This window comes from Pan troglodytes, chromosome 3 (genome assembly GCF_028858775.2).
Source record: "Pan troglodytes isolate AG18354 chromosome 3, NHGRI_mPanTro3-v2.0_pri, whole genome shotgun sequence".
Taxonomy (NCBI): Eukaryota; Metazoa; Chordata; class Mammalia; order Primates; family Hominidae; genus Pan; species Pan troglodytes.
Window position 1 is genome coordinate 5,979,980 of NC_072401.2, and position 12,977 is coordinate 5,992,956.

At 41.1% G+C, this 12,977-nt stretch overlaps 1 protein-coding gene across 17 annotated transcripts in view; it reads right to left on the minus strand.

Annotated features, from left to right (window-relative positions):
* EVC2 (EvC ciliary complex subunit 2) overlaps nucleotides 1-12,977 on the minus strand; it is a 147,957-nt gene that overhangs the window by 96,315 nt on the left and 38,665 nt on the right. For all 17 annotated transcript variants that reach the window (XR_010156413.1, XR_010156409.1, XR_010156411.1 and 14 more), the window contains 2 exons: nucleotides 7,329-7,463; nucleotides 4,936-5,075 (listed from right to left, as the gene is read on the minus strand). Coding sequence is in view for 12 of the 17 variants with exons in the window: in XM_001155613.4 (XP_001155613.2) it covers nucleotides 4,936-5,075; nucleotides 7,329-7,463 (275 nt within the window). In the remaining 5 variants the exon portion in view is untranslated. The remainder of the gene's footprint in view (nucleotides 1-4,935; nucleotides 5,076-7,328; nucleotides 7,464-12,977) is intronic.

Genomic DNA, 12,977 nt, shown 5'->3' on the forward strand with positions numbered 1-12,977 from the left:
TGTGTACGCTCTATAACGACAAAAACCAAGACTCTTACTTGCTAGTGTCCAGCAAACAAGAGTCTTGGATCTACCACAGTGCATGATACAGAAGGAGCCCTCAGCAAGAATCTGTTGGATTCATCAATCCATTAATTACTTTTTAAAAAGTACTGCATGCATGAACCGGCAACCGAATCAAAGAACAAGCAAACAAAGAACCTTGGATGAGTTGTTTAACTTCCCTGGGCTTCAAGTTTTTAGAGATGAGGAACAAAATCATTTCTCTAAAGTGTTTACAAAGAATAAAAAGAGTAGTAGTTGTAAAAATACACCATATGGTTGGCACATAAAAAACTACTAAACACACATATTCAAAAACCTCAATTCGACAAATACTCATGGAACACTTACTTTGTACAAACACAATTTCGAGACAGTTTAGAGGCAATGTTGGTAGCATCCGGAAAGAGTCCTAAGCTCATTCTAATAATAGACGAAACACACATAGATCTGAACTTCTTTTTTTGTCTTATGTTCTTTGACTCTGAAAAAAATCTAAGCTCAGTCTTTTTAAAAAGCTGTTCGGTCAATAGAAGAAAAGATTGAAAACACTCAGGCCTAAGCCAAATCCATTACTACCTGTGTGACCTTAGGGAAAAACCAATAAACCTTTCTGAACCCCAGCTTCCTGGTCTAAAACGAGAGAGTTGTGAGAATTAAATAAGATCGCAGGCGAGAAGTGTGTGGCAGTGGTCAGGCCCAGAGTAAGGCTGGAGCTAAAACATGCTCAGCACTCCATGCCCCTAGAAGCTTCCAGGACCAGCCAGTCCTGCCCAGTTCCTCCCTCCTCCTGGTCCCAGCATGTGCTGAGACTGAGTCCACCTCCATTATAACCACAGTCAAGGAGCCTGATAAAAATCAAAGGAAATATTCCTTCCTCAAATCCCCTCTGTAAGAGACAGCCTATGAATAAGCAATGTAAAAGATAAACCACCACGCACACCTCGGAAATGCTCTTTGTCAAAAATAACTCGGCAGGATAGAGCAAAGTTACAGCTCTCATGGGGCTTGAAATGAGGGGGCAATCAAGTCACCTAATGGCATATTTCGAATCCCAGCTAAGCTTCATGTTAGAATTACAAATGGGATAACTGATTTGCCAGAGAAAAATGCTATTTTTAGCGGGGAGTGTATCACAGATTTCCACACATACTAAGCTCCTGCCATTCTGAGTGACATTTTCTTTCTGGGAGCATCTAAGCAGGACCACAGAGCAAGATGGAAAGATTAAAAGTAATTGGCAATGCTATAATTGAAAAAAAAAAAAAAAAGACTGGGTTCTTAAAACTAGTGTCCAACCACAATGCCTGAAACTGAATTGGAGTTCAATAAATATTGAATGTTGGGACGGGAGGGAGGATGGGAAGCTGGGGGAGAGGAAGAGAGGAATGAATTTAGCTCACAAGCTGAACACTCTCCGTGCATGCTTGATAATCAATGCTAAACACTCTTCAGGCAAAATAAGACAAGCTCCCAAGAGAAATGAATATGTAATTCCAGAGGTGCAAGAACAAAATCATTATAAACTTCAACATTCCTATTGTACTCAAGCATCAGGACTGGCAAACTGCAGCAGCTGCTTATAATTTCATATAATGTAGGGATAAAGAAAGACTCAGCTTCTTACGCCCCATCACTTTTTGAATAAAAAACAAAAACAGGAGGATTAATACTTTCCTCTTTTAAAGTACTAATTACTTTAGTCGGAAGGTTATAGAGTACCACATACTTGCAAATTAAATATCCAGGTGCTGATTGCATGATCCAAAACATTTCACTCTACTTTTCATTTTCATGTTTTGTAAGAAAACAGACTTTTAGCTCTGAAATCATTTGATAATTAGCTGCTCACATCACTTAATATAATAAGTGACATTTATGAACCTCTGCCAATAACTTCGTCTCCCATTGCTCGTCCATTTCTTCCTACTACTTCAGACAAGGTGGCAAATTTTAATTTGTAATCCTTGCCATTCTGATTAGGGAATTAAGTGAAAATGAAGAACGGCATCTGGATGGCTGCACAAGGCTTAATTAACCAAGCCATACAACTCTGGCACCCAGAAATGGATTAACAAGCCCTGACTCCCCTCTTGGTGCAAGGTCAGCCCTGCACTTACGAGGCTCCAGGCCTGGCTCTTCACCAGGCACTCCGTGAGGAAGGAGCACCCATTCAAAAAAGAGGAGAGTCCCTTTCTTCTGAGAACAGTCATTGAGCTCACAAAGTGGCATGAGTCAGACCTAGCAGAGCTCTTCTCTCAGGCCAGTAAGTAGTTGCTCCTGAAAAGGATGAGGCAGAGCTGTTTCTGGTTCTACCTAGGATCTACCTCTTTGTGTCACAGGACACCATTTCCTGGACCCAGGGAGACAGGATCAGGAAGCGCTCAGTTTTGCTTCCCAGGTCTCCCATTTTCAGTACACTTTCAATTCTCTTGAGAAAGACTCAAGGAAGGGCTAATCGCCCTGACCACTTCTCTTTAGGGTCTGCTAATCTGACCAGGGCTCACAGGCAGCTATCACCATAAGGATGCATCCCCATCACAAGTCTCTTTCACATCATTACACATGACAGTATCAAAAGGCTCTAGGTTATGGGTTCCCCATTTGAGAGATGAGAAAACTAGGCTCAGAGAATGTCTGTAAAATATAAATGTGCCTGAGCCTAAATTGTGAGGAAGCTCAAGTCCCATTCTTCACTCACCAGATGTATCACTGTGGGTAAACCTCTCAGCCTAGCTGAGCCTCAGCTGCTTCAACTATCAAACACTGAAAATAAGATGCCATACCAAAAAGCGGTACCAAATTAAATAAGGGGCGTGACATGAGCACCAAATTAAATAAGGGGGGTGCACATTTCTAAATGTGACATAAACATAAGGTATTTTATCTGAAAACATAAGGCATTACAGTTTATTGTCATCTCGATGATTCCAAATTCACACAAATTACCCTCCAGTGGGTAGTGAGTGGGCAGAAAGCCACACATCTTTAATCTAGAATAAAAAAACTTTCTGTAAATGGAATCCAATTTGAAGGGTTCACATTTGGCCCCATTATTAATCATCAGCAGTCTACCAAGAAAGCAAAGAATGTTAAAATAAAAAGCATCAGATATAACCAAATAAGAATTTGATCTGGGAGAAATGAAGCCCAGCTTTGAATGATCTCAATCTCTGACTGGATTAATATAATCCATAATTATGTTGCTAGCCACTTAGAAGAAGATAACATCACCCTCGTCCTCAGATTGTCTTCTCAATGTCCTATACAATGTCTATCACATAATCAAAAATACACAGAGATATGAGACAAGAAAATATGATCAAAAACTGAGTGGTACTCTAGATAACAGACACAGAACGAGGGTACAGATAATAACGTCTTCAGTCAGACTTCAAAATAATTTTGTTTGAGAGTAAATAAAAAAATAAGATTGAGATTTTTGATCAAAAAAACGGAAAATTAAAGAAAACATAAAGAAGTCATCTTAAATATCTGATGAAAGGAAAGAAGGAACGACAAGGCCATGTTGATGAACCTCATCTAGTTAAGGTTACCTATTAGACTGTGACCCATGTGTCCATCCAGGAGAAATCTTGGGCAATGATTAAGAGCCTGGACCATGGAGCAGATGACCTGAGTTTAAAACCTGATCCTATCATTTACTAGTATATGCCCTTGGGCAAGTTACTTAACCTCTCTCAAGTTCTCATCCATAAGATGTTACAGAGAGCAATACCTACTTCATGGGCTGGTTAACAGGATTATATGAGTTAGTTCTGTAAAGTTCTTAAACAATGTCTGGCACTATCTGCTATTGCACATAGGGAGTATGATGTTAATATTCATTAACTACATAAGAAGAACTGCATTCAGTTCAGTACACACTCACATCACCTGGTCTGGCCTCTCTCCCCTGCTGCCTCTTCTTTATTTTCTATACTCAATACCCCAATCTGCACATCAGCCACACTTGGCTACTGACATCTCACCAAACGCACCTTGCTCCTTTCATGTCCTTACATCTGCCCTTTCTTTCCTCTGTCTGAAAATCGTTTCCACGCTTAATCAACTTGGAAAGCTTCTTCATAAGCTTTCAGAATCAATTCAGATTCTCTCCCTCTTAACTAATGAGTACTAGACTTAATACCTGGATGATGAAATAATCTGTACAACAAACCCCCTGTAACACGAGTTTACCTATATAACAAACCTACACGCATATCCCTAAACTTAAAAGTTAAAAATAAATTAAAAATTTTTATTAGTTCAATAGTTTATTGAATAAACTAATTATTCAATAATTATTCAATAATAATTAGTATTATTAATATATTAAATATAATATTAATATAAATATAATATATATTAATATTTTTATATTTAAATATATTTATATTAATTATATTAAAATAAATATAATATATTAATTATATTTATATTGATATTAAATATAAATATAATATAATATTAAATATAATTAAAATAATAATTATTATTCAATAATTATTCAACAATTATTGAAATAATTAGTTCAATGCCACCTCCTCCAGGAAGCATTTCTGTGACTTTCTCAGAAGTAATTACTTCCTCTTCTGTGCTCTGCCAGCCCTGACCTTCCCATTAGCATGGTGGTCACCCAATTCTGTGGTCACTTCTGTTTATGTTTCAGTCTTTCCTACTAGATCAGACTTCCTTAGAGCAGGAAGTATGTCTTCTACACCTCTTTTCCCAGATGCCAAACATTCAGTGCATAGCAGTTGTTGAATTATGACTACAGAGTGACGAATGATTAACTGAATGAATGAAATATACTCAGTGTTTGGCCTTATGTCACTGTCGTTAAAACATTCATCACATGTGTGTAAGTATAATGGGATTTAGAATTCTTACTCTTCTAAGGCTTGAAGCATGCTCCCAGGGTCCTCGGAAGACAGAATGTCTATCATTTGGTCATTAAGGGAAAGGTCCTCATTCACGCCATCAGCTGAGGTGAACGGCAAGGGTTCCAGCTTGCTCTCATACTGCCAAACCTTCAGGAGAATTGCAGAAATAATAATTGATTGGGCCTTCTCGTGAATTCCATGTGCTGAGAAAGCCAGGAGGGAAGGCCAGGGGTCTGCAGTCTGAGCACCCAATCAGCCCCACCACTGTGACCACAGTAAACCCAGACAAGCTTTTGCGAATGTCCCTGAGCCTCCGTTTTCTCTGCAAAGAAATGGGATCGTAATTCTACTAGCCCTGCATGAGGATGTTGTGTGGGTAAAGTGGAACAATGGACAGAAAGAACTTTTCAACCTGTAAGACCTATAAACTATTTCACTATCATCATCTTTATCATTATCAGGTAGAGGAAACCTCACAACAGGTATGATGGACCTTGACATCAGAGATCTGGCTAGTTTCTAATCGGAATATAGGATTGAGCGGGGCGTGGTGGCTCACGCCTGTAATCCCAGCACTTTGGGAGGCTGAGGTGGATGGATCACTTGAGGTTAGGAGTTTGACACCAGCCTGGCCAACACGGTGAAACCCTGTCTCTACTAAAAATACAAAAATTAGCCAGGCGTGGTGGCAGGCACCTGTAATCCCAGCTACTCAGGAAGCTAAGGCAGGAGAACCACTTGAACCCAGGAGACGGAAGCTGCAGTGAGCCGAGATTGCGCCACTGCACTCCAGCCTGGGCGACAGAGTGAGACTCTGTCTCAAAAAAATAAAGAAACAAAGAAAGAATATAGGATTGTGAGCTGGAAGTGACATTAGAGATAAATAAGCCCAACCCTCTGATTGGATAAGAGATATCTCTTTTGTCTCCAATATCATTAACTCTGCAAAAATGCATAGCTATAGCTAACCTTTAACAATTCTTGTCCCTGTGCCAGATATTATTTTCAGTGCTTTCTTTGTGTTATCATGAAGCTGTTACAACAACGCAGTGCTGGTGCCCCCACTTTACAAATAGGAAAACTGAGGCTCACAGAAGTAAAATAACGTTATTGAAGGTCACACAGCTCAAAAGAGCCTGGTTGATTTTTGACCCCAATCCAACTCTGAAGGCTGCCTTCTGTTTTAGTGCAGACCACTGACCACCACTATGCTGGCAAAAAAATAAAGAAAAATGTGAGAAGAGTTCATTCTGTGATGCCAGGAAAAAAGTACTGCAAGGGTCTTCAGGCCTTCAATCAAATTCATACTCTTGCTTTCCTCTGTGCAGTTCTCATGATCTGCCTTAATCTCTGGAAAATGAATCCTGCTCCAACATCAAAGCAGCAGGGTGCGTTTAGTTCTTCTGATTGATAACAGCTTTGGGAGAATCAGTACAAGGTCTGATTAGATGGGACGCGTTTTTCTTCTCACTTTTGCCTGCCAAGGAGACTGTGGGCTGACCTCATTTTGAAACGACAATCCTCTCCTCCAAGAAGCAGGGACAAAATGAACAACAGGCTCCTCACCCAGGCTGGGGTGGAATTTCCAGCCTCCAGAGCCCCTGGGCAGGACTAAGCCCATCAGGGCCCAGGTCCCTGATGAAACACACCCTTTACCAGACACCTTCCCTTTCTGCCTCACTTCCCACCCCCTCCCCTTTTGTCCTGGGATCACTTCCCGCATAAGCTACTTGAATGGGAATTCTACTCTCAGGTAATGGGCTGCGTGTGGGTGATGGGGTACGTGTGGGTGATGGGGTGCGTGTGGGTGACGGGCTGCGTGTGGGTGATGGGGTGTGTGTGGGTGATGGGGTGCGTGTGGGTGACGGGATGCATGTGGGGTGACGGGATGCGTGTGGGTGACGGGATGCATGTGGGTGATGGGATGCCCGTGGGGTAATGGGATGCATGTGGGTGACAGGCTGCGTGTGGGTGATGGGCTTTGTATGGGGTAATGGCTGCAGTGGTTCTCCCACCTGGTTGCTGGTTAGAAGTTTTAAAAATGACTAAACCAGGCATGTTGGTGTGTAGCTGCAGTCCCAGCTACCTGGAAGGCTGAAGCAGGAGGATTGTTTAAGCCCAGGAGTTCCAAGTTGTAGTGTTCTGTGATTGTGCCTATGAATCGCCACTGGACTCAGCCTGGGCAGCACAGCAAGACCCTGGCTCTTAAGAAAAAAAAAGAATGATGGGGATGCATCCCAGGACAAACATCAGTTTCGGAGGTGGGCCCTGGGCATGGGTTTTTGTGCACAGCTCCCTCAGCAATGCTGATGGGGATCCAGGGCTGAGACCCACAGAACTGGGGGATGAACTTCAACCTCACATTCACCACCTTCCAAACCACCCTCAGGGAAGACTCACCCGATGTCTGGTGAGCATGTTTCCCTTCAGACACTGATAGCGAACCATGAGGAAGAGGGCAGCCCAGGTCAGCACAAGGGAGAGGAGGAAGGCAATGAAGAACCCTGCTGCGTGGAGGCCATGGTGTGGCAGAACCTGTGGAGACAAGAGAAGAGCAGGATTCATGCGTGGTCAGACCGCATGTCTCCTAGGCCACACAGATGATCGAGTGTCAGAGCAGACCAAGCAGGGAGCCAGGGGACTCACATGCATATGAGTCCCGCTCTGCCAGCTACCAGCTGGCTGCCTGGAGGCCCTCGCTGGTCCTCTCTGAGCCTGAATTTCCTCAGTGCATGACAAGCCTGTCAAAGACCTGAGGCATGGTGATTTGCACACAATAGCACCATCCAGCCGCAAGCCTAGCACATCACAAACACTCAAGAATGTTAGGTTCCCAAATCAAAAACATGATAATCCGAAGGAAGCACTAGGGATCCGTGACATTTTCTGAGAATCACAGGTAGAATTTTGGAGAGGCCAGAGGAAGAACCCATGGCACCCTCACCTTCCCGCTACCCTCTATAACTTTAGATTAAATAATTAAACCCCAATTTTTACGGTATTATATTTAGAGAAAATCTCTTGTCTTCTGACTGGTGAGATTAGTGGGCCACATTTACCCCCACCCCTCCTTCCCTGCTTCTGCCTTCCAGCATTTTTTAGGTTTACAGAATATATATTTTGTTCTGCAACCAGAATTCAATCCTGATTATTGTTTATAGGTTAATCCCAGCAACTACAAATTTTAAAAGACAATATTATTATGATTAGGCAAAATTTGCTCACTGCACAGTAGAGTAATTGGATCCAATCCTGTGACACTAAATATCTGCTCCTCAAAGGAGTGTGTTCCTAATTCAGTCCCTTTTCTCACACTTTATCAATTATTCCAAATCAGGCTACATTTTTAGTTTGCTTCAGTGTGAATTAGCACTTCCTTGTGTGACTTTTTGTTTTTCCTGAAGTTTTTCATGGCCTATCTTTTTTCTTCCTAGCATACACCCATGTTCTTAATAATACTATCTGTTACAGAGAGTCAAATTTACTTTTTCTTAAAGTCATCATTCCCAGCGTTTTCTGACTTTCTGATTTAATCAGACCTGGCTACTTTCTAGGTTTTCTGGTATCATAGAGAGCTTTTTCTTTTTCTCCACTGCCTTCTATATTGTCACAGCATTACTCATTGAAGAAAAACTGTTTCTTGGATCCCATTTCTTCCTTTTTCTTGGATAATTCTTTTTTATTTTGATGAAGTATCCTAAGTATCTATTTATTCTCAAGTAAGTTTGTTTAGAGAAGATGCTCTTTTCTCACATCTGGCAATGCTGTCACTTAGTTCTCAGTTTGATAGTATGGCTGGCTACATAATTCATGGCTAAAATAGCTTTCCCTCAAAATGTTGATGGTGCCATTCTACTGTCTTCTGACAGAAGTGTGCCTGATGACCTTTTAGAAGAATCTGTTTTTCTTTTCTGGGTGCTTTTTAAGATTTCCCCCTTTTCCCTATAGTTCTGAATATCTTAACATTTAAAAGAAGATATTTGAATACATTTCTAATAATATATAAAAAGTCTTATACAGTAATGTAACTTTGCAAAGAAATACACACAGTATAATCTCCATTTCACTAAAAATAATGTGCGTATATACATATGCATGTGTAAATTATAAAGAAAATCCTCCAGAATTTTATTTGAATGTAATTTCTTGATGAGGTTGCCTTCTTTATGCTTGTTTTCTAATATTTCTACAATGAGTATGTATTATTTGTGTAATAAGAGATAATAATAATTATTATTACTATTATGATGATGATTATAAAAAAAGTAAGGCAAATTTGATAGATGAAAATCACCCAGACTGCTGAGGGTTTGTCAACCCAAATCACAACTCAACTTCTTCCTGTTTTCAATCCTGCTCCTTTCTTTTTCCTTTCATAGGGGGTCACTGATTGTACCAAGGGTCCCCAAGGCCACCTGCATACAATCCCACTCACAGGTATGGTTTATTACAGCAAAAAGATACAAAGCAAAGTCAGAAAAGGGAAGAATGGAGTAAAGCCCAAGGAAAACCAGGCACATGCTTCCAGACTCCAGCGGAGTCACAAAAGACGTGCTTAATTCCCCCAGAGAGGGGTTGTGACAACTCATGTGAAATGTATTCTACTAGGGAAGCTCATTAGGGACTCAGTGTCCAGGGTTTTTATTCGAGGCTGATCACATAGGCACCCTGTGCCTGGCATGTACCAAAATTTCATACTCCAAGAAAAACAGCAGATAATCAGCATAAACTATACTACATGTAAAAAACAGTTCAGGCACAGAGAGCCACTCTTAGCAGTTTTAAGAAGATGGGAATCCTGAAATCCAAGTTTCCAGACACCAGCCCAGGATCAATCTTGTAAGCAAGCTTTTCTAAGGATAGCAGCCTTCGGTTTGATATGCTAACTCTTCTCTGCACAATGGAAAGCATATTATACCCCAAACTCTGCATCAGCATCTGTCTCCAGAAAAGCCAACCTGTGACAATTAGTTTAATTCGAAATGGCTTCAGACCATGGGATACCGAATGTATTATTTAGGAGCTAGAAGACAACTAGCTTATTCCTCATTCTTGCAGCCACAATGCAGATTGTAGTCAAGGCCACATTTTTTCTGACAGACCAATGAGGCCACCCTGACCTTCTAGACTGTCAAAGCTAAGTTAGGTCAAAAACAGGAGCTTCAGTTCAAATGCTTATTGAAACCTGAATCAAAGTGTGATGCCACTTATAACTCATCTTTGATATATCAGCCTCTGTCCACAAAGGCTGTTATCAGAGACTGTCAGAGAACCAATTCTGTTTTCTTGCTCTAACATCCTCTTGATCCTAAATCTTGAATTTTGATTAACACTAAAATGAAATCCAAGTACTCCATTTGTTCTGGACATGTCCCTCTGCTCCCTGAGCCCTGAGTGTGTACCTACTAGACAAGAAAAAAATTGATAAGCTGAATAAACATAAATAGCATTGCATGGAGGTTATGTCAAAATATTGATGGAAAGGAAACTAAAAAAAATCTGTCTGTAAAAGAACACAGTAGCTAAAGATCAGCAATCTGTTTTCAAGATTGTTAATCCCCTTTATCTTCAAAGAAGGCAACAACTTGTTTTTTCATCTTCAAGAAGAGGGAATGAGAGGTAAAGGGGATTAACAATTTTGATCACCAACAAAACGCCAATCTCTGGGGCTAGGTAAATGTAGTGAGTTGAGTTGAGTTGTGCCCTCCAAAAAGACATGTTGAAGTCCTAACCCCCAATACCTATGAATGTGACTTTATTTAGAAATTGTCTTTGCAGATGTAGTCAAGTTAAGATGAGGTCATACTGGGTCACAGTGAGTCCTAAATCCAATGGTCGTGTCTTCATGAGGAGAGGGAGATTTGTAGACACACACAGAAAAGATGGCCATGTGAAGATGGAGGCAGATACTGAGTGATGCAGCTATAAGCCAAGGATTTCAAGGAATGCTAAGGATTTCTGAGCCACCAGAAGCTAAGAAGAGGCAAAGGAAGATGCTTCTCCAGGGTTTTTATAAACAGCGTGGCCCTGCCTGCCTACACCTTAATTTCAGACTTCCAGCCTGCAGAACTGTGAGAAAATTAAATTGTTGTTTTAAGGTACCAAGCTTGTGGAGATTTGTTATGGCAGCCTGAGGACACTAACACAATGCTTCATATACTTTATTTCATTCAATCTTCTGTAATCCTGTGGAACACGTATCATCCCTGTTCTACTGACAGACAAATGGAGATGCAAAGAGATTAAAAAATTAATTGAAGTCCACAGCTAAAACAGAATTAGCTCTGCTGGACTCCAATGTCTATGTTTGTCCCACTAGAGCTGGACACTACTTACTGTCCAGGGGGCTGTATGTTTTTCTAAAATGTTTTTAGTCCTAATCTCCCACACCATGGTAGAAGTTAGTTGTATGACTGACATTACATATGGGCAGCATCACTCTACCGTAAAAGCCAGGAAAAGAACTCTCTCGTATGTTCCTTCTCCCCTTCTGTCTCCCTGCCTCCCTCCCTCCTGCTTCATGAAGTGGAAGTGGACAGGTGAGTCTGGCTACCTCAAATCTCTTCCTCTTTCCACTTCCACCTTCTAAATCCACATCTTGAGATCTTACTTTCCTTTGGCCACAAGGGCATTGCCAAGAGAAACTGAAGAGTAGAGGTACTGTGGGCAGTTTAGTGGAGCAGGGTCTAGATCAATGCTTAAAGTAGCAACACAGTTGTGGGAATGGAAGCCTGGACCTAGGAAGAGGGAAAAACCAGGGCCAGTTCTGCAGATCCCATCACCTTTCACCCCCTTCTCTTACAATTCCTGCTTTCTGACACCAAGTGACAAGCAAACCTAGGTAGAGCCTACCTCCATGGGGCAAACCCACTCATGACCCTCATTTTCTTCATTTATCTGTGTTGTTAAATTATGCTAGGTCCTGCCCTGCCTACAATGCCTCTACTCTTCAATCTTCTTCCTCAGTGAAGAATGACCAAAGAAGAGTAAAATCTCAATATGTAATTTTATGAGAAGAAGGAGGCTCCATATAATCACTACCATCACTATCATCATCACCAACATTAATATTACCACCATGATTATCAACATCATCAATATCCCCATCATAACTATCTTTACCATCACCATCATGATCAACATCTTCATTAACACCATCATGATCACCATCAGCAGCAGCATCACCATCAAATTCATCATCACCATCACCACCATGACCGTCACCACCACCATCGCCACCATCATTATCAACATCATCAATATCTCCATCATCAATATCTCCATCATTTTCATCTTTACCATCACCATCAACACCATTACGATCACTATCAGCAGGATCACCATCAAATTCATCAACACCATCCCCACCATCACCATCACCACCATCACCATCGCCACCACCATTATCAACATCATCAATATCCCCATCACCATCATCTTCACATTGGCCATCACCACCATCACTATCAACATCATCAATATCACCATCACCATCACCATCACTACCATCATTGTCAACATTATCAATATGCCAATCACCTTCACCATGGCCATCACCACCATCATTATCAACATCATCAATATCTCCATCACCATCATCTTCACCATCACCATCAACGCCATGATCAGCAGCATCGCCATCAAATTCATTATCACCATCACCACCATGACCACCACCACCATTACCATAGCCACCATCACTATCAACATCAATATCCCCATCACCACCATCATTATCAACATCATCAATATCCCCATCGCCATCATCTTCACCATGACCATCACAATTACTATAAACATCAATATCACCATCACCGTCATCTTCACGCCCACCACCATCAACACCATCATGACACCATCAGCGGCAGCATCACCATCACCACTGTCATTTCACAGAACATGTATTATGCAGATCCTAAGCACCAGGGATGGATCCAAGTGCTTTACATGTATTAATCCATTTAATCTCCACAATAATACTCTGTGATGGGAACTATTTTAACCCCCACTTTATAAATTATAATGTCATTGTAGAAAAAAGTTTTTAAA